Source organism: Pristis pectinata, chromosome 1 (assembly GCF_009764475.1).
Source record: "Pristis pectinata isolate sPriPec2 chromosome 1, sPriPec2.1.pri, whole genome shotgun sequence".
NCBI classification, from domain to species: domain Eukaryota; kingdom Metazoa; phylum Chordata; class Chondrichthyes; order Rhinopristiformes; family Pristidae; genus Pristis; species Pristis pectinata.
In genome coordinates this window covers 116,388,677-116,410,513 of record NC_067405.1, presented here as the reverse complement: position 1 = coordinate 116,410,513, position 21,837 = coordinate 116,388,677, and the positions used below count along the sequence as shown (strand labels likewise).

Below are 21,837 nucleotides of genomic sequence, written 5' to 3'. Positions count from 1 at the left end.
AACTTTTGCTATTTTGACAATTAGTAATCCAGCACGACAGTTTTCAACTTTGAGCATTTTGTTTCTTGTGAATTAAAGCCATGTTTTTTGTGAATAATATTTGGTTGTTTCAGTAATGATTTTCAGGTGTAATGGCAATGCAGTAAAGTCAAAACATTTAAAAATAGATCATTACAGCACAATACAGGCCGTTTGCCCACAATGTTGTGCCAACATTTTATCCTGCTCCAAGTCTATCTAACCCTTCCCTCCCACATAGCCCCCCCATTTCTCTATCATTCATGTGTCTATCTAAGAGTCTCTTAAATGTCCCTAATGTATCTGCCCCCACAACCTCTGCCGGCAGTGCGTTCCATGCACCCACCACTCTCTGTGTGAAAAAAACTTACCCTTGACATCCTGCTTATATCTTTCACCAATCACCTTAAAATTATGTCCCCTCATGTTAGCCATTGTCACCCTGGGAAGAAGTCTCTGACTGTCCACTCGATCTATGCCTCTGATCATCTTGTACACCTCCATCAAGTCACCTCTCATCCTCCTTCTCTCCAAAGAGAAAAGCCCCAGCTCACTCAACCTATCCTCATAAGACATGCTCTCCAATCCAGGCAACATCCTGGTAAATCTCCTCTGCACCCTCTCTAGAGCTTCCACATCCTTCCTATAATGAGGCGACCAGAACTGAACACAATACTCCAAGTGTGGTCTAACCAGAGTTTTATAGAGCTGCAACATCACCTCCGGGCTCTTGAACTCAATACCCTGACTAATGAAGGCTAACACACCATACGCCTTCTTAATCCTATCGACCTGCGCAGCAACCTTGAGGGATCTGTGGACGTGGGCCCCAAGATCCAATAAGTATCTCTTTGGGAGGAGTGATTGATGCTGCCAAATAGGCTATCAGCAAGAGGTAGTGAATAAAGGCTAAAATGTTCTTGTGAAGGAAACGTGTAGGGCAGGTTGCATATAATTTGGATACAGATATGGTGCTGCTTCACCTTTCCCATCTTGCTCCAATAAAGCAGCATAAATAGGTTCACTTCTGCCAGTAAAGTGACAAACCTATGAGTTCCTAGGCTTTCATGATTTCAGTTTTGTGCACTTGAATTAAATGGTATTTGTCAGGAAATCAAGTTGGAGAATCTCACAAACAGTAACACAGATGAGCCCAGTCTGCAATTCAAAACAGAAGTCATAAAATGATACTACATTTCTTAACCAATGAAATTGGAACATAGAAGTTTTAACATGTGGAAATAGGATAGGAAAATTAACTCTTAAATTTTGGATTACATTTGAGTAGCAGCTGATCCAGACATAGCATACATTTCATGGGCTTAATGACCTTGACAGCAGAGAACAAGCAATTGGTTGGTCCACCTGCCTCAGTGGGGTAGTACTGGTGTTCTGTAGGCACCATTTGCAGTCCTTTGCCTTGTTGTGTTTGGGCGGGGGAAGGAGACCCACAACATGGATACCTATGGAAGAATCCTAGCCAATATGACAAGCTGTATACTTTAAGCACAGAGTATGCTGCTCAACATACTGGAACATGTCTCATACTAACTTGTCAGAAAGTTGGAAATGGGAAGGTGTTTCTGACCAAATGTCATACTACTTTCATTGCCGAAGTATAAAAGAACTCAAAACTGTAATTTTAGATAACACAAATCTACTTTTAAAGAGAAATCATATAGGTATGTGCAAGGATTTGTGTGCCATTATAGGTTTTGCCATGCATGTTTCCACTAATACAGAGAAATACCAATGTACTTATTAAATAAATTAACTTCTAAACTAACTTCTTTGAATTTTTAAAGTGATATATTTATAAATGATGAAGAATATTTGGTCCCTCATTTAGTATGTGAGGGCTTGTTGAAATGGTGAACACTCTCCAGTGTAATGCTCTTATAATTTATATATGTGTATTAAATGGATGAAACTGCCTTGTATTTTATTAATGTTCAGAAACTTTGATTATAGGAGGATTTTCAGAGGGAAGCTTTAGCTGGACATCGGAAGATGACACTGTCCAGCAGGCTAGACCCGTTCAGATTCTCGTTGTTAACGATGATCATACTTTTGAACTGGATGAAGTGGCTCTGAACAAAATCCTTCTCTCAGAAGAGGTTAGGGATCGAGAAGTGGTAGCCTTGTCCGTCGCTGGTGCCTTCAGGAAAGGAAAATCATTTCTCATGGACTTCATGCTGAGATATATGTACAGCCAGGTAAAGTAAGAATAATATAGCTTCACATTAATCTGTTGCCATTTATAATGGGGAAAGCTGCCCTCCATCCATTTGTGTAAGTTCCATATTGGAACAGCAGGGCACAGATTCACTAATTTATTCTCAACTCTTGAGGAGTGAGGTAAGATTCCCTCTTTGAAATTGAACTGAATTGCCAGATGTGTTTATAATTCTTTTTATAACTAATATATATGTGTGTGTGTGTGTATATATATATATAAACTATAATTCTTTTCCCACAAGAAGTGACCAGAGGTTTAGCTGAGGAATGATGACTGACTTAAGAAATTTAATCAAACATTTTTTTAAAAAAGTTCTAGAAGAGATCAAGAAACACAAAGCTTGTATTTTGAATGCAGAACAAAAAAGTTAGCAGTGCAGTGCCCCTTAATTTTTATGCATCAAGATCAAGAATCTTAACTACGAAAAAAATGCAACCATTTTACCAACAAATTCTTGAGTCCAATGTATGCCTGAAGCAGGAGACTTTTATCCCATTTATATGTATTTTAAATAGGTCTATGACATAATGCTGTACAAATTCCTTTCACTTCATGTAATGATTTTTTTTACTCAGTGATGTTACAGTTTGTGGTCTTCTTGGCCAAGAAGGAGCATTGTTCTGGTTTGAATTATTCATAAAGCTTAGACTCTTACCTGGAAGCAATGACTCTTGCTGTGATATGCTTTTACGGTAATTGGCAGCCATCTAGAATCTTGCCCAAGTTCTCAATTTTCATGTCAGAGTCTCCACAATGAGTGACAATATATTATTTTACTGCAGGAAGCACCACAGACATAGGTAACATGTATACAGATGCACTTTTGTTTGAAGTCACTGAATAGGAGTTAGCACAAGTTATTTTGCCTGATTTTATTTTCCCCCTGTCATTTCACAGCACCCAAATTGTAACTCTACACTGACCAAAAGGTGGGGTCTTGTAACTTCCTGCCACGTCATTAGGTACCACTATCCTCTCACTGCATAAGCTATTTTAAAATGCATTATCTCTTGATGAAATTGGACAAAAAAAACTTATTTAGAGCAAGTAGAGTGGGTGGGCATGTATGACAAATTACATAAGTGTTGGGGGGGGGGGGAGGGGGGCCAGTGGAGATGGAAGGCAATCAGCAGGGTTATGTAATCTCGGTATTTTAATCTTTGAACAGAGGTATTTATTTCTGCACTCCACTGGTATAGACATCATTTAGCTTTGGAGGGCAGTTCCACAGCAAGCAAAACTTAGGACTGTGATTACTATGAAAAGAAGCAAAAGCTGCAGATGATCTTCTTCCAGTCCACAGTAGATTATGGTTCTTTTTCATGTAGGTAGTCGTAGCGTAGGCTGTAATTATTCAGGAAGAAAAACAAGTTGCCAAAATTACATTTTTTTTTATTCACTTCAAATTAGAAGTGGGTGTAACTTGAGCATAAGCTACTAATTGTTAGGGACACCATTATCTGCAGTTGCAGCAGTCTGGATTTTAGACATTTTGTATACAAGATCTCTGAATATATACAACATAACATCAGTGATAAGAAGATAAAAGTCAAAGATTTGGATCCATTTAAAATACATTGGCTCTTGCAGTAAAGTTGTAACTTTGTTTTTGGGAACAAACTCAACACTTTTACCATTATTATCCAGCCAGCAAATGAATTCAAATCCTGTCTTTGGGTAAATGATTAGTTTTTATTAATTTACATTTGTGTCCTCTGATCTCACATTTTTGATTTGCATAAAAACCTAGGTGTTATCTCCTTTGTACTTAATTATTTCATCAGCCTTGATAAACCTCTTAGTCATTTTTTTCAGGCTATGAATTTCGAGCTTCTTTAACTTTTGCACATAACTCACCTCCCATAATCAGGGTTACCGTCTGCTACATGCTCTTTCTAGTTTTTGTTTTTTTGTCTTAAAGGACCAATGCAAAGCCTCAGCAACACTTGTGTAGACTCGCATTTTACTATTCTGGCACTGTAGCAGAGTATTCTGTTAGCTTTCTTTCACTGGAATTAATTCAACAAATTGGCCAATGAAATCTGCCATTCCAATTGGAATGGCTCCTTCTAGTTTCTTTCACTCAATTCATTTGTGTACTTGTTACCTATGTTTCAATTTTTGTTTGCAGTAGAATTGCAGAATATCAGAGCCCAAATGGATAAAGGCATTGTATTCATCACATTCCAGTTCTCTGAAAGAACCTTTCTTTCCTCTACTCTTTTCCCTTAACTTTTACTTTTTTTTGTTTTTCTTTTTTACATTTCACTCTTTAAAAACGATAATGGACTTTTCTTTCACCACTATTTCTTATTAAGTTCTTCTTAAGAATGCTCAGAGTGTGAAAACAAAAAAACTTCAGTTTTAAATCTCTCCCTTCATTTATTTGGTGTGGATCTTGATTAATGCTTTCTGGTTATTGAGTGTCAGCATTAGTGGGAATAGGTTCTTATCAGCTTACCTTATAAAAATCACTCATGGTGACTACCTTTGTCTGATCTCTGAAACTTTTTGTTCTCATAAAAATGCACAAGTTTCTAAGTCTTTCTTCATAGTTAAATACTCCTATCCTAGTGAATCTCATTTGGAACCTCGGTGTCGGTTTGACCATTTGTAAATTGTCTCAATTTGATTAAAGCCATCATCAATTTGATTGAGGACAACTGTTACTGGAACGAGGTACATTTGATGCTCAGGTGACAAATTAAACTGTGGGTTTTATTCTTGAGGTCTTTCTTGTTTAACCGAACCGTCTTTTAATTTGCAAATGAAGTTTCGTTTGGAAAACATCATTGCTGATGATTATTTAAGCTGCAACATGATAGGGTGATGCCAGTGGGTTTTGCACGCTTATCTGCAGCTGTTGTAATAAAATTCAGTTACCCTGTGAAGTCATTCAGCAGCCCATCTGATAACTAAATGATTATTTTGGAATCATTGATTGTCAAGAAATTGAACTCATGATGTATATCCTGTCAACATTGCATTCGGCAGAGTCCAACATGTGGTGTCAACTCACAATATCATTTATCTTTTTTACAGCTATTCAAATGGAACTGTGCGGTTTCCCTTGCTTAATCACTTTGCATCCTGTAAGTGGTGGTAGTGGGCTAGGGGAGGGGGAAATTAATGTGATGAAGGGTAAGAAGGCAGAACAATTCCTAGAGTCCTGGCAAAAGCCCCCTATATTTTATCATTGCAGGTAAAATCCTAGTTGGGAATCATCTAACTTTACTTATCTTTCACTTTTAGGTCGTGGTGGTTGGTTTAATATTCGTTATCCTATTTCTTTAAAAATCAGAAGCACATTGGGGATATAATTCCCAATGAACCTTACATTCATTGTATGCTATACTGTACTAAGGAAATCTGGCCTCTGGATGAGAGAGCCCAGGTAGAAATACTGATATTTCTCATTCTGTTTTGACTTGGAATTGTTCAGTTTCAATGTGCAGGATTATTTTTTAAATGATGCATAAAAACATAAGAAATAAGAGTAGTTGTAGGTCACGTCGTCTCTTGAGTCTGCTCCACCACTCAGTAAAATCATTGGCTGATCTGATTTTTACCTTAACTTCTCTTCCCTGCCTTTTACCCATAACCCTTGATTCTCCCACTATGCAGGCTATGATTACACTAGAAAGGAAACCATTTGCCAAAACTAAATAGTTTTCCATACACATCAAATTAGAAGTGGGTGTAACTTGAGCAAAAGTTATAAATAGCCTAAAAATGTTTCTCCCTTAGACTTGAACATATTTAGTGAACAGGCTGGAGAGGGTTCAGAGAAGATTTACGAGGATGATTCCTGGAATGAAAGGACTTACATTGCAGGGAGCGTTTGTCGGCTCTTGGACTGAACTCATTGGAATACAGAAGAAGGCGAGGGGATCTCATAGAAACATTTTGAATGTTGAAAGGACTGGGCAGAGTAGATGTGGCTAAGTTATTTCCCTTGGTGGGTGAGCCCAGGACGAGAGGGCACAGTCTTAGAATTAGAGGGTACCCACTTAGAACAAAGATGAGGAGAAATTTCTTTAGCCAGAGGGTCGTGGATTTATGGAATTCGTTGCCACATACAGCTTTGGAGGCCCGATCATTGGGGGTGTTTAAGGAGATTGGTAGGTATCTAATTAGTCAAGGTATCAAGGGATATGGCAAAAAGGCCGGGAATTGGGGCTAGATGGGAGAATAGTTTAGCTCATGGTGAAGTAGCGGAGCAGACTCGATGGGCCGAATGGCCTACTTCTGCTCCTTTGTCTTGTGATCTTGTGATATTCACAGAATTCCAAGGTTTTACAACTTTAAGAGGAGAACTTCCGCCTCGTCCCCATCCCCATCCTCAATGGGCGACGTTCTTATTTTGAAACTACAGCCCCAATTCTGCAACACCCCATCAAGGGATTATCCTCTGAACTTCCACCCTGTCAGACCTCAGATATTTATGTCTCATACCTTTCATTCTTAACATCTGTAGGCCTAACCTGTTCCTCTTAAGACAACTTCCTCAGTCAGTAGAATTAGCCTAGTGATCCTTCTCTGAACTGCCTTTAAAGCAAAAATATTCCTCTCTTCTTGGGCAGTCCCTTGGGGTTGAGTATGACTTATTTCTACTTTAGTTTTGATGGGTTTTACACAGGTCTTTACAGGATCCATGGACTGTCACAGGTAGAGAAGGTGCTGCTGGATAACTGGGCTGATTGAATAACTATAGGCTCCTGCTGTTTGTACTTGACGTCCACACAATCCCATCGGAGAGACTCAAAGTGGTCAGTGTCTTCTTGTATGCGCTTCTGCTGATTTGAGGAGTTATGGGTTAGGAATTCCCAAGGGTTGGTGAGGACACTACATTTTTTCCCCCAAGGAGTTTTGAGAACATTCATGAAGCTTTTTCTCTGTTTCCAGAAATCACTTTGCTGGAACAGATCTTGGCTTATGTTGCTTTCTTCAATAGTCTGGTGTGATGTGGCGTGTTCACTGAAGATGGTGATGTGTGATCAGAACCTTGGAGTTGAGGTTTTTGACACAGGAGAGGAGACTGACATTCGGTCACCCATCCTGCTGGTGGATTAGGGGATTTTCCAGAGGCTGTGTTGGCAGCACTTCTCCAATCCTTTGCCTGCTATAAGTCGTCCATGTCTAAAGCATGCAGGGATGCCAGCTGCTCACTAGTCCAAGGTAATGGTCTGAGTTTGAAGTCTTGATCATCAAAAGCTTTTTTCTGCAGATGGCTGAAGTCCATCTTGGCGAGTTGGCAATGGTGTATTCAATTATCCATATGGGATGTGATCCACATTGTCCAGGATCTTACCATGGATCTTGATTGTTGGGAGGTGATGCTATGTGGTGGTGCAGTTGAGTGTAGGATCTTTGTCTACTAGATGTTTAAAACAAGGCACGTCCTCTCATAAACTTAAATAAAGAAATCAGTGATGGTTGGAGCTTGGTCTCTGAGTGTGCACATGTGTGTCCTGTGAATTAGAAGCTGATGATTGAAGATGGATGATCTTGATTTCAGAACTGAGATGATGAAGGTCCTGCTTGTCCTGTAGATGAACTCTGTTTCAGTAGGGAGCTTGTTAGAGGCAAGCTGAGACATTGTACCGGGGATAAGTGAGAGATTATGTGTGGTGACACAGTTTTGCTGACATGTTCTATATCAAGAATGCATCTGCGGTGGATTCGTTAGTTATCATGTCTCAGATTGTGGAGCTAATGGAGGATGGTGATGTATCTTTTTGGGCATCTACAGAGAATCCTTCTCAAATTTAATCCCTCTTGGCTGAGAGAGTCGAAGGCTTTTTATGAGAAAGAAGGCCATGTGCAGTGGTTGGTGCTGCTCTCTACACGTTTCTTCGAGTTGTCTCGCAGAGCAGACCTTGTCCATTGTACCTTTTATGGTGGGACTTGCATTATGACTGGGAGAAGCCTTTCAGCCACTGAAGAGGAGTTTGTTTAAGAGCATCTTTGTAATCACTCTCCCTGTGACCAACTGCAGGGAGACTTTTCAGTAATTACTGCAATCAGACTTGCCTCCTTTCTTTAATATGACCATGATTACGGTTTCTTTGAGATCACCAGTATGCTCTCCTCTTTAGATCAGGGAGTTGATGTCAAGAATTTGTACTAGAAGTACTTTTGTCATTTTTAGTATTCCAACAGGGATTCATCTGCTTCAGCGACCTTGTTATTTTTTAGCCATCTAATGGCCTTTTCAACCTCTTGCTGTGCTGCAGTGGCACTGAGGTTGTCGTGGGTGGAGTGATGTGCAGTGAAGTCAAGGACACTTGCATCAAGGAAAGAGTCTCAGTGAAGGAAAACGTCAAAGTGCTCCTTTCAGTGGAAACTGATTGCTTTACTGCCCCTGCTGTCAGCAGGGTTGGTCCTAGTTTTAACTAATAGTAGACGAGTGCCAACTATTCTAAAAGTTGAGGCATGAATTGGAACTACAAACCTATAGTCTGAACAAAATTTAAAAACACTGCCAATGTACATTTAAAGGATAATGGTGCAGCCAAATCAATTTATTTATATTCTTTGAAGAGGAAATGAATGGAATGTTATTTTGCTGTCCAGAGGAACTTCACATCCTATTTATAATATTGTTGAGGGTCCTGCCAGTCAATTTTTTGTCAGCTGAATGGTGCAGAGATTATTTTTAATATTTTTCTATACTTGTATTTATTTCTTTTTTTTCTTGTAGGTACTGACCCATCAAATGATGCAGCACAATTTTCAAATGATCAAGCTTCATTTGCTTAGACAGTAATTGACTGCAGTCGATTCGATATTGTGGTGATTCACAGCCTCGCCCAACATTCACATGCTCATTCTCCAGATGAGGTCACTAGTTGGTGTCGGAGGCTGGAGCCCCAACAGGTTTTTCCTCCTCCCTTGTCTTGATACCTGCGAGCTAAGCAAACTTGTTTTTTTTTTCGCAGCAAACTTGTTTTTTGCAGCAAGCTGCACAAGTAACTCAACATTTCTGACAAGCCCTCTTGCATGTTATTTGTTATATTAAATCTTTCATATAACATTTGGGATGAAAGCCATGGCAAAGATGTAGCACGTTTTTTTTAAAAATAATGCTGATAAAGTATTGAAAGAAAAAGGAATTACTCATCAACTAGCATTGTATTTATATTTCTTATTTGACCTGAAATGTTCATAATTCCTTTCCCTCTTCCATTACCCCCCACCCCACCCCAAAGATGCTGCTCGACCCACTGAGTTCTTCCAGCAGATTGCTTGTTGCTCCTGATTCCAGCATCTACAGTCTCTTGTGTCTTCATTGTATCTATGAATTTTTGCTATGATGCCTATAATTTTTTTGGGTTATTTATCTTTGATTTATGAATCTATTTTTCACATTTCTGAAAAGTGTCTCTCTCACCACCCACAGGAGTACACTGCACCAATATAGCCACAGTCCATTTTGCCCAGTCTTTACGATACAATCTTTGCATAACAGAATGTTTTCCAGGAACACACCCTTTTTGTTAATTGTGAAATACCCGTACTTATTGAAACTCCCTGCAAAGAACAAAGATTTGCCTTTGGACAAACTCTTAATTCTCCTCTACTGGCCCAACCAATTTTAGAATTTTCCTATTCATGCTGGATTGACAAAATTATTAATAATGCAGTAATTCAGCACTCAGACATTAGGATTAGCTTTATAGCTGTAATATTAATGTTAAAATTCTAGGAATAAAATTGAAGGGAATAAAAACATTGAAATAATCACTTAGCTACAGTTTATCACCATGTTGTGTTATTTCCAATTTGAAATTTGTTTCTAATTTAGCCTGTGAAGTTCTTGCTGGGTTTATTTCTCTGCAGAAATGTGATAAAACTTGTTCTTGTCTGCATTCTTTTTCTTAGACTCCCAGTCTCTGAGTTTTGGAGAGTTGAGGGGAATGTTTTTACAAATAAGTGTTTTAATTGCCTTAGGTTGTTCTTCAACTTATTAAAAGCCAGGTGTTCAAAACCTGTCCAGAACATGTTTGCATTTCAATAACTTTTGCATGTCAAAACATGCGAGGATATAATTGTCCCACCTGCTTAATGTTAATTAGAATAGAGTTGATAAGTCGTCTCTTTGGCTGGTCAAGTGGATTTGTTTGTCAAATTAAAGGCTGCATTACACTGAATTCTGTCTTCCATATTAATTCCTATAAACTCTTCAACTTCTGTTAGGTTTTTAAATTATTTTTTGTACCTATCCACTAGCCTTTTGGTCTTAATGCTTCTCTGTTTCTCCTCAGTTCCAAGTTCCTCGCCACTTAGAAAATAACAAGGAAATCATAAAATTTAAGTATGGGGAGTTCTTCCAATCACTTGGATAATTTAGGTTGTAGTTGTTTCTCAAGTCACTCTCTAATCTGAATTGGGAGAGGAGATCCACTATCTTTGTCTGGTCTGGCCTACTTGTAACTCCAGACCCAGCAAAGTATGAACTTCCACAGATGTGACCTGGCAAGGCAGCATTCGTGAAAAATGAATAAATAATGTAGTCATTCATAAGGTAGGAATACAGCATCCAATGGCCGGCAACAAAGCCCCACAGACAGCACTGTAATAAGGGCCAAACATGTTTGTTATAACATTAGCCTGTTCTTCTTTGAATATTGTTATGCAATCCATTACTTTCACCTTATGTGGCAGAAAAGGTCTCGGTTTTATTATCTTATTGGAAAGACTGTACCTCCAGCATGGTATTTTCTCACCACAGTCTCGATTTTGAAATGAAGTTTGTTCCTGCAATCTTCTATCTCAGAGGCAAGAGCCAAGAGTATTGTTGCAGAACCAAGGATGTCACCATTGTCAGATATGCACCTGCACTGTTCTTTCTGGCATTAACTCTTTCATGATATACCTGGCAAGTGGAGGTGTCAAGAAAACATCAGTCTGTACATTTTTGTTGCGGGAGGATGGGGAACTGGCAGCCCTCATGTTGATTTGCTGCAGGTAATTGAGGCAGCAATAACTGTAGGAAGCGGGGGAATAGAGCAAGGCTGATCGACCCAAGCAAAATCAAACAAAAATTAAATATTTTGTCAGCTGTTTTGTGAGAACCATGCTCAATTTCCTTTAAGATTGTGCACTGGACTGCTTATATTCTGGAATAGATAGGCATTCATTTGCACCTAAAGATACAGATAGGATCCTGATATGCAGAGTTAAACAAATACTGGATTGTTTTAGATTTAACTGGCTTACCTTCTTTGGCTGATGCACTGGATATGTGCCACCTTATCAGATTTTTCTGGAAGTCAGGAGTTAAGACTCATTGTTGATGTAGATCAGATGTACTGTATACCAATGGCAACTCCTTAATAAATTTCCCTTCACTTGCTTCCTGCTGGAGAACTTTGTTGTTGCCATGTGAGACTCTGAGCTAACATGAAAGCTAGTTTTAGAACTCCATTTCATGCACCCTCTTTATATTTTTGGTGTTTCCTTTCTTTTGAAGTTGTGTAAATAATTTGGTGGCAGACATTTCTGAGGATTTTCAAGACAACTATGTAGGTCCTTTTTACGATGTTTCAGAGATTAAAATGACCTAAAAAGATCCACAAATTCATTTCTTGGTAAAATAAATTCAGCAATGCTGAGAAAAATCTCAAATCTTAGGTGAACTTTACAACAATGCGTAGTTCATATGGTTTACATAGAAGGTGCAACAAAGATAGAAAATTAAATCTGCATCACATTAAGGTTTGGTACACAAAATTATTTTAATAGAGCTATACCACAAAGGCTGGTGTTCCATACTTGAACCCAACCCTCTTGACTTTCACCATCCATCTCAACCTACCATTGAATCGACCTCAACCCATTTCATGGATTGGGAAACAGCTGCTCTGCATGTTGTACCCCTGGCTTGATTCTTGCCACTAGAGAGGAGATTGGAAATTCCTGGCCATGGGGCTGCGGCATCACATGAGAAGGTAACGGGAGACCCCAAAGACAAAGTCCCCAAAAATTTGATCAGCTGTTCTGTTGAAGGCCTCGATGACGATCAAGACATCAACAAAGAAATGAGGCCTGCTGGAGGAAGAGAATGTTATCACTGAGACAGGATAGTTTTCATTCCAGTTAAATAAATAATGCACATATTCAAGTTATTCATATCTTAGCTATTATATTAGCAATGGTAAGTTTTTAAAGAAGTGTTAAAGGTTATATAAAATGTCTATATTTGTGATTTCTGAATAATAGAGATGAATTCTATGATCCAAAGATTATTAATTTTTTTTAAACTTCCCTTATTTAGGATCCCACCAACTGGTTGGGTCACTTTGACGAGCCTTTGACTGGGTTTTCCTGGCGTGGGGGATCAGAGCGAGAGACGACTGGTATTCAGATCTGGAGTGAAGTGTTTCTGGTAGACAAACCTAATGGACAAAAGGTGAGAACAGCGTAAAGGATTGCACAGACTCTAAGGAATATAGCAGGCCATTAGGTCAAGGAAGCTACAGAGGCATATATATTCCACATGTGGCTTCTCCCAGCCCTCTGCAGGTGGTGGCTTTATTAAGAGTGGTAATTCTCAAACTGTCTTGAGATGTGCCTCTCCTGTACATTTTGGTAAGGCTTAACTTCTTCTTTGTGAAAGGTTCATCTATTTAGTGAATAAGGCCGTAGTAGATTTGGTAACTACATTAAAAGGTATGATAGTAAGTGATTAATGGCTATCATTTGAGGAATTAAGGCATACTCCATAGAAAATATATATCTCTTTAAGAGGAAAAGTGGTCCAGCTCTGATTAATGAGAAGTTAGAGATAGTATTAGATCAAAAACAAAGACCTATAATGTTGCCAAAAAGAGCAGTAGGCCAGAGTGTTTTGAAAATTTCAGAATTCAGCAAAACAGGGCCAAGTCAATACTTCAGGAAAAGGAAAGTAGAAAACGAGAATTGTCTGGTGAGAACCATCAAAACAGCCAGTGAAAGCTTCAATATGTAATAAAAAATGAGCAAGAATTAATGTGAGTTCCTTACAAATGGAGACAGGATAAATTATAATGGAGGCAAGGAAATGGCAGAAAAATTAAACAAATATCTTGTATCTGCCTTTACAAAAGAAAATGCAGAAAATATTCTAGGAATAGAGAATGACAAATTAAGAGGGAATGAGGAACTTGAAGGAATAACCATTAGTTCTAAAAAAGTATTTGAGAAAATAATGGGAAAGAAATCTGAGGTTCTGAAAGAGGTAGCTAGTGAGAAAGTGGATACACTGGATGTCCTCTTTCAATTCCATTGATTCTAGAATGGTTCCTGCTGATTGGAAAGTAGCAAATTGTAACGCCTCTATTTGAGAAAGGAAGGAGAGCAGAAATGTGACAAGGGCCAGTTAGCTTGATATCTGTAGTGGGGAACTTAACTAGAATTATTTATTAAGCAAGTAGTAGCAGGGTACTTAGAAAATAATAATAGAATGGGGCAGAATCAGCTTTGATGTGGGAAAGGAAAACCATGTTTGACAAATCTGTTTAGAGGTTTTTGAGGTTGTAAGGGATGAGGATGTGGTGCATTTGGACTTTAAGAAGGCTTTCAATAAGGAACTGCACAAGAAATTATTAAATTAATTAAATCACATAGGATGGGGATAACATACTGATGTAGACTGAGGATTGGTTAGCAGACAGAGCACAGAGTAGGAGTAAATGGGTAATTTTCAAGCTGGAAGGCTGTAACCATTGGAATGCTGTGGGGTTCGGTGCTGTCGGGTCAGCTCTTCGTGATCGAAATCAGTGACATGGATGAGAGGATTAAGTGGGCGCCTGAAATGCACTGATAGAGGCTGGTGCAGTAGGGACATTTAAAAGGCTCTTAGGCATGCGGATGTAAGAAAAATGGAGGGTTATGGGAGGTGTAGGAGGGAAGGGTTAGGTTGATTGTGGAGTAGTTTTATATAGGTCGGCATAACACCGTGGGCCGAAGGGCCTGTACTGTGCTGTACTGTGCTATGTTCTAAGTGTAATATAGCAGAGGAGATTTACCAGGATGCTGCCTGGATTGGAGCGCATGTCTTGTGAGGATAGGTTGAGCGAGCTAGGGCTTTTCTCTTTGGAGAGAAGGAGAATGAGAGGTGACGTGGTAGAGGTATACAAGATGAAGAGGCATAGATCGAGTGGACAGTCAGAGACTTTTTCCCAGGGTGACAATGGCTAACACGAGGGGACATGATTTTAAGGTGATTGGAGGAAGATGCAAGGGGGATGTCAGGGGTAAGTTTTTTACACAGAGAGTGGTGGGAGCATGGAACGCACTGCCGGCAGAGGTTGTGGGGGCAGATACACTAGGGACATTTAAGAGACTCTTAGATAGAGAAATGGGGGGGGGCTATATGGGAGGGAAGGGTTAGATAGATCTTAGAGCAGGATAAAATGTCGGCACAACATTGTGGGCCGAAAGGCCTGTACTGTGCTGTAACGTTCTATGTTCTATCCAAGTTTGCTGATGATACAAAGCCAAGTGGCAGAGTGGACTGTGAGGAGGAGGCAGAGGCACTTCAGTGGGAATAGACAGGGAGAAGGATTATAATGTGAGTAAGTGAGGTCATCTAATTTGGCCGAAAAAGAATAGAAAGGCAGAGTTCTTTTTTTAAAATAGTGAGAGATTGAAAGACATTAGTGTTCAGAGCAACCTTGGTCCCCTTGTACGTGAATCACTGAAAGTTAACATGCAAGTACAGAAAGCAGTTGGGAAAGGAAAATAGTATGTTTGCCTGTCCTGCAAGAGAATTTGAATATAAAAATAAAGATGAATTACTACCGTTATTTAGGACTTGGTGAGATTGCACTTGGAATATTGTGTTTTGGTCTGGTCTCCATACCAAAAGAAAGGCATAATTGGAATGGAGGGAGTGCAGCAAAAGTTTACCAGATCACCTCCTGGGATGTCCAGTGAAGAGAGAATAAACAGGTTGGACTTGTTCTCCAGTGAGTTTAGAGGTGAGCTCACTTAAATGTACACAGTTTTCACATGGCTTGACAGGGTATATGTGGAGTTGACGTTTCCCCAGGTTGGTGTCTTGGGGACTGCCTACAACCAGGGGTCATGGTTTCAAAATACTAGGTTGGCCATTCATGACAGAGATGAGACAAAATTTCTTCACTGAAAAGGTGGTGAATCCTTGGAATTTTCTTCCTGAGATGGCTGTGGGGGCAAATTTGCTGAGTATTTCCAAGATTGGTTGATAAATATTTGGATATTAAGGGAATCGAGGGATATGGGACTCGTGCAGGATAGTGGTCGTGGTTTTATGGAATGGTGTGCGGCTGAATGTGATCTGGAAATGCTGGAAATACCCAGCCATCCATGGTCTGTAACAGACAGTGTCGTGATCCTAATGGGATTTCATACGGATAAACATCACCAATCCCTTTCAGTCACTGGCCAATAACTTGCATTCCAAAATTCACTTATTTTATTTTGCTTTGCATCGTCAAAGTTAATATAACTTTGTCATTAACAACTTGGATTTTCAGTTTACTTTTCCAGTTAGAAGGACCAGATTAATCATATTTAAAAAATGTTACTAGTATACCAATCAAGTTTATCCGTTTGAGTTTTAATTGGGTAATAATGGCTAACATGTTACTTACAGTACATGCCTTTCACAGGTTACTAATAGTTCTGGCTCCTTTGCAGGTTGCTGTGCTGTTGATGGACACCCAAGGGACATTTGACAGTCAGTCAACTCTCAGAGACTCTGCCACAGTATTTGCGCTCAGCACCATGATTAGTTCAATGCAGGTAGGAGAATGTGCTTCTGAAATATTTAAATAGAATTCTGACCTTATAAAATGATATCAAAATATTGTTAAGTACATTTTACTGCAGTCAGCAAGAGAGCTGACAGAACTTTCCAAGCATCTTGCAACGTTTTTGCTGCATGTCACGTGAAGTATAAAAATATCCATTCTTTAACTGAATAAACTCCCTATACGTTGCTTCTTTTGCTGTTTAGAAGGCAGCTGCTGACATCAGGACACCTGACTGGGCAACTTCAGCAGTGACTGCTGGCTACACCTTTCCCAATCTGTAGGGTGTGCTCTAAATAGCAGCAAGTGCATCTCCCAGCATTTAGCTGCTGATACTCAGTCAATGGGTGCCTAGTGATCACTGCTGACAACATCCCATTACTGCAGCAGTTATTTTATCCGAGCCTGGCCACTCAGGGTAGGTCAAGGATCTGCAGGCGAGAGGCAAAGACAGAGCTTACTCCCAAAGAGACTTCACCGATACCACCGCCTCCCTTGATTTCTTTGATAACCATTGTATTCCTAGCCTCTGCTTTTCCAGGGGAGTCATCCCTAAGATGTGACATCCTGTGGGAAGACCTTTGGCTATGTTCTTGTGCCTGGGCTGCTTTGCTAAGTTCATGTTGATTCTTGGCTTGCTCACCACAGGATCCTTTTAAGCAGTCTCGGGAGATCTTTGCCGTGAATCCCAATTTGCGGCTCACCACTGCATCACAGAGGTCACCCAGGCACTACAGTTTCATTGAGGGGCAGCCAGCATCTTGGGTGGTGGGACTGCTGGCACTCCATGAGTGCAGCAGCCATTGACTGCACTCGTGTGCATAAGGTTTCCCCTTAATAATCCAGACCTTTTTACAAACTGGTAAGGTCATTGTGGATCATGAGAGGAAAACCCTGAAGGTGAACGTCATGTTTCTGAGAAGCACAAGTGACTCGGTCATTCTGAGGAACAGAGGGTTAGATCCTGAGGGGTAAGGGCTAACCTCTGCTTTCCTAACTGCAACCACAAGAGCTGTGTGCTGACACGATGAGGTACAGGCCGGTACCGGGTAAGTAGCAGAAAATCCCGTTGCTCTCCTCAGGATGAGATTCTTTTGCCTGCATCACTCCGAGGGCTGCCTGCCATAGATACTGAGCAGGTGCAGAGACCTCTGCATCATAGGCCACATGCTGAACAATCTGGCAAACTGTAGACACCAGCCAGAGGGAGAGCAGCAAGACCTGGAGCATGAGCTCCATGAGACAGCAGCTGCTGAAGAACAGGAGGAAGAGGGAGGCTTACCTGGTGATATCCCTGCTCGGCATTCACATCCTCATCTCCTACCTGAATGGAGAGGGTGAACCTTGGCTGCGTGGGATAATACAGGACACCCTCATAAAGGGTCAAACTTTGGAAAGAATGCAAGTGAAACTCCATTGCAATCCTTAACAATGTGAACTATAATCACTCAGGAGAGGCCATATAATGCATAAAATCCCCACATACCCCACTGTGCACTAAATGTAACACGTGAATAATTGAATCCTTCCCCAATTTAATGGCTTGCTCCTACATCTCCATAACTCCTGAGGTGGCACCTCAATTGAAGTACTCAAACCACTACATAAAGTACCATTTTTGTGAGGGGATTTCCACTCTGCAGGTGTGAATGATGATATGCAGATCGCATTGACATACCTTGTAAGATCATGTTATTTCTTTGAGCATTGCTTCATTATGGTGGTGGAGGGAGGGAGAATAATTTCACTCCTGGAGGAGATTATCGTAACCACCACCTACCAGCTCTTCTTATGGTGGTTCTGGCATGTGTCCTCACCCCTGGCACACAAGACCTTCCTCCTTGCATATGCACCCTTTTGAGTGTATATGGGAGTTATTTCCCACCCCAGTGCAAGCTCTGCTTCCAAGTCTGTCAAAGTGTGTTGTGCTGCTAACATGCGGAGTATGGTTTAAGGGAAGATGCCCTTCATTGAATATTATGCAGCAAAGTGGTGGGAGAAACACAAAGTTGGTGAGGTCTAGTTGGGCACCTTGTAGATGCTACTTTAGTGCAGATTTCTGGCTGTTCCTGTTTCTAATTGGATCCTGTTCAATTTCACAATTTTTTTCCAGGGACCCAATTGGGCGATAGTGCTAAATGCAGAATAAAATCAGAAATTGCTGGAAATACGAAGCAGGTCAGGCTGCGTTCATGGAAAGAGAAACAGAGTTGATGGTTAGGTTGAAGAACTGGGAAGGAGAGGAAAGAAGCTTGTTAAGCAGTAGGGATGGTGAGGGAGGGGCTCTCTCTGATAGAGTAAAACTGGGGTGGCCATGGGAATAAGCTGTAAACAAGGTTAAGATATTTATTTATTAGTCACATGTACATCGAAACACACAGTGAAATGCATCTTTTTGCGCTACTGAGAATGTGCTGGGGGCATCCCACAAGTGTCACCACTCTTCTGGTCCCAACATAGCATGCCCACAGCTCCTAACCCATATGTCCTTGGAATGTGGGAGGAAACCGGAGCACCCGGAGGAAACTCACACAGACACTGGGAGAACGTACAAGCTCCTTACAGACAGCAGCCGGAATTGAACCCGGGTCGCTGGCACTGCAATAGTGTTAGGCTAACCGCTACACTACCGTGCCTCTGGTCAATGAATGAATGGGAGCAGTTTGAGAGTGAGAACATAGACAAAAAATGTAGGAGCTGTGAAATACAGAGCAAGGAAGCAGGCCATGTCTCCAAAAAAAGGAGAAAAACAAACAAGCTGAGCTGTTATCACAGTTTTATTTTCCTTTTTCTAAAGGAGGTTCACTCAGTGATTACAGCTTCACATTATTACAATGTTACAGTGCTCCACGATTCACACTATTTACGGTTTCAAATTATAACACAGTCATCTCTATCCAGAACACACTCGAGCCCCTGTGGTGCCCACTGGTCCTGGAAGTCCTCCATTGTACCCATGGATACCGTGTGCTCCTTCTCCAGGGACACACTGGCATGGATGTAACCCCAGAAGAGGGCCAGGCAATCAGCTTGGGCAGAACCCATTATTACAGTCGGATGACTGGAGAGAGATTAAGTTACCTGAAATTGTAGAATTCAGTATTGAGTCCGGAAGGCCTGACAGAAGGTGAGGTGCTGCTCGTCAAGCTTGCCTCATTTGTAACAATTGCAGGATTATTCACCGCACCGATTTCTAGGTAACAACTCCTAATTCCTTACACTTGCAATCTCTCACTATCACATGTACAATATTCTGTGGTATAAAGTGGTGTCTCATTGGGACAGGCTGCTGTGCACATTATCCCAAGGTACTGGCAATGTCTGATATATAGTGTCCATTCACAGTAACTGTTACTATTGGACACAGTATCTTTTTTCAATGACAATTAGTATCTTTCCATAATAAGTCTCTGATGTACAGTGGCAATTAGTAACAATCTCTGGGATCATTATTCTCCCAATTTTCACCATACATATCTCTTGTACTGGTACATACTGTCCTTTCATTTAGTTAATCTTTTTAAAACATTATTTCCACAGTGATAATTTTGACATAACAGTATAGAATCATAGAATTGTTACAGTGCAGAAGCAGGCCATTTGGCCCCCTCGGGGATCGCGTGTGCCGTGGACGGTACGAATGCGATTCTTATTTGATGTGTTGCGTTAGTGGGTGTAGTGGTGCGTGTGTGTTTCGCTAGTATTAGTTTGCATTATCTACTGTAGTTACGTAGTTACTTAGTTTCTTTTCTGTATTAGATGTAGTGTATTGACACTTATTGTAGAGCTTTTAGCTAATAAACATTTTATATATATATTATATGTGTGTGTGTGTATATAAAAATAAAAGCAGGCCATTTGGCCTATTGTGTGTGTGAGATGGCTTTGAGTAGACAAATTCTAATAATGCTATTCCCCTGCTCTTTCCCCATGGCCCTGTAAATTATTCTCTCTCATTGCAAAGGTCTGTGTGCCAGGATAATAGAACAAGACAGGTTTGTACTGGCTTTCCAATATCGTACTATAATTGTGTTATACTTGCTTGTGATTCCTAGTCCTCTCAATTTGTTATTTGTTGCCTTTTTCCAGTGAGTTAGTTCATGGTTTTGCTTTTATTTCATCTGCTGACCCTCCATTTCCTTTTACAAGCTATCAGAAATTATTTTATTATGGGAATACTAGATTAGAAGGATTGACTGAATGACAGGATACTGTGTACCAGTGTCAAGAGATGTATGTGAGAAATTGGGAGAAGAATGGATACCAAAGGTTGCTAGTGACTGCCACTGTACATCAGAGACTTGTGGAACAATATTGTGTGCTGTTACTAATTGTCATTGTGAAAATATAGTACATCCTTAAGTAACTTTCACTGTGAACAGATTCTTTGATCATAGGTTGTCAGTATTATGGGATAATCTGCATCACAGATTATCACAGTGAGATATCATTTTATACCACAATGTGGTCTCTGTGAAGTGATCATGTTGACCATCTTCACATTTTTAAGAGTTTCTATGGTAAAGTTTTGTTCTGTGTTCTTGATAGACTGACTCTGAGGACACTTAATCTTCTCACACTTTTGTCATTACCTAATCAGTATACAAGCTTCTGGCACTAGCCTTGATATTTGCAAAGCCAGTATATTCTAAGCATAATTTATTTAAGGTTCATCTTCTCATTGCATTGAGGATGTCTATTCAAACCTTTTGCTGTAAAATGGCTGCTGGCATTGGTTCTGCCTTTGAGTGTGTCCTTTCAGTGATTTGTGTAGCTGTGATTGGAAGTCATATTCCAGCTCACTGATAAAGATTATGTTCATGCTACCAATTTCAGAAGTTTCATGTCCTTAGTAAAACAAAAACATGACAGGAAACATGTCTGTCCAATTGATGATGTTTTCCTTTGGCGGAGTAATATTGGTTGCTCTGTGTAGTTAGCCACGACTATTCCCAGTTGTTAGCTGTCATGATATCAAGAAGCTTTTTATTTGAGCTAGTACCTTCAGTACTTCACTAGGATATGTCATAAGACTAACTATTTTATACCAAAGGCAGGGATGAATTTCCTGCTGTAGTTAACTCTACCTATTACACAATAATCCGCTTCTTTAGCTGCATCCACCTCTGCTGACTAATTGCATATCCTTCCATTGATCAGGAAATCCTGCTACTTTCCACCAGGCCCATGGTTGTATAGATCCTGCACAAGCCTACTGCTCTTCTCTCTGCATCAGCTTCGATGTTATGCAGATTCCTTCTCTGTTTATTCCTGTTGGACAAATTCTGTCACATTGATTGTAATCCTCTTGTCAGCTGTAGCAACACACAGGGTGCTGGAGGAACTCTGGGTCGGGCAGCATCTATGGAGGGAAATGGTCAGCTGCTTTGGGTTTGCTGTCACTATGCGCACTTAACTCTTGCCTCTTGCCACTTGCCTCTGACGCACTTAACACCGTGCCTCCTTAATGGCACAAAGCTGCAGTATATAGCAGCCGTTGCATCTCCAGCAACAATTTGCACCATTGTACCCATGTGATGAAGCCTTTGATTCAGAAATGGAGCACTTGCTGCTGCCTCCTGACTAAAACCGACTACCTTGTGTGACGTTTCTATCAAGGTTGCAAATTTGCAAGTCAGGTCAAATGTGAGATTCTGTGTACATAACTGAATGTGCTCCTCAATAAAGCCACACACAAATCGATCCTATCGGGCATGGTTTTAAAAATTCCCCAAAGACTTTTCTTTTGCCCTTTTGAGTCCTCATGCTGCTTCAAATCACCGTGGGTTGAGATAATTCATC

The 21,837-nt window shown here is 40.3% G+C and overlaps 1 protein-coding gene across 2 annotated transcripts in view; it reads left to right on the top strand.

Annotated features, from left to right (window-relative positions):
• The window catches only part of atl1 (atlastin GTPase 1), a 54,059-nt gene that overhangs the window by 10,769 nt on the left and 21,453 nt on the right, over positions 1-21,837 (top strand). For both annotated transcript variants that reach the window (XM_052031274.1, XM_052031282.1), the window contains exons 2-4: positions 1,990-2,234; positions 12,537-12,671; positions 15,923-16,027. In XM_052031274.1, the coding sequence (XP_051887234.1) occupies positions 1,990-2,234; positions 12,537-12,671; positions 15,923-16,027 (485 nt within the window). The remainder of the gene's footprint in view (positions 1-1,989; positions 2,235-12,536; positions 12,672-15,922; positions 16,028-21,837) is intronic.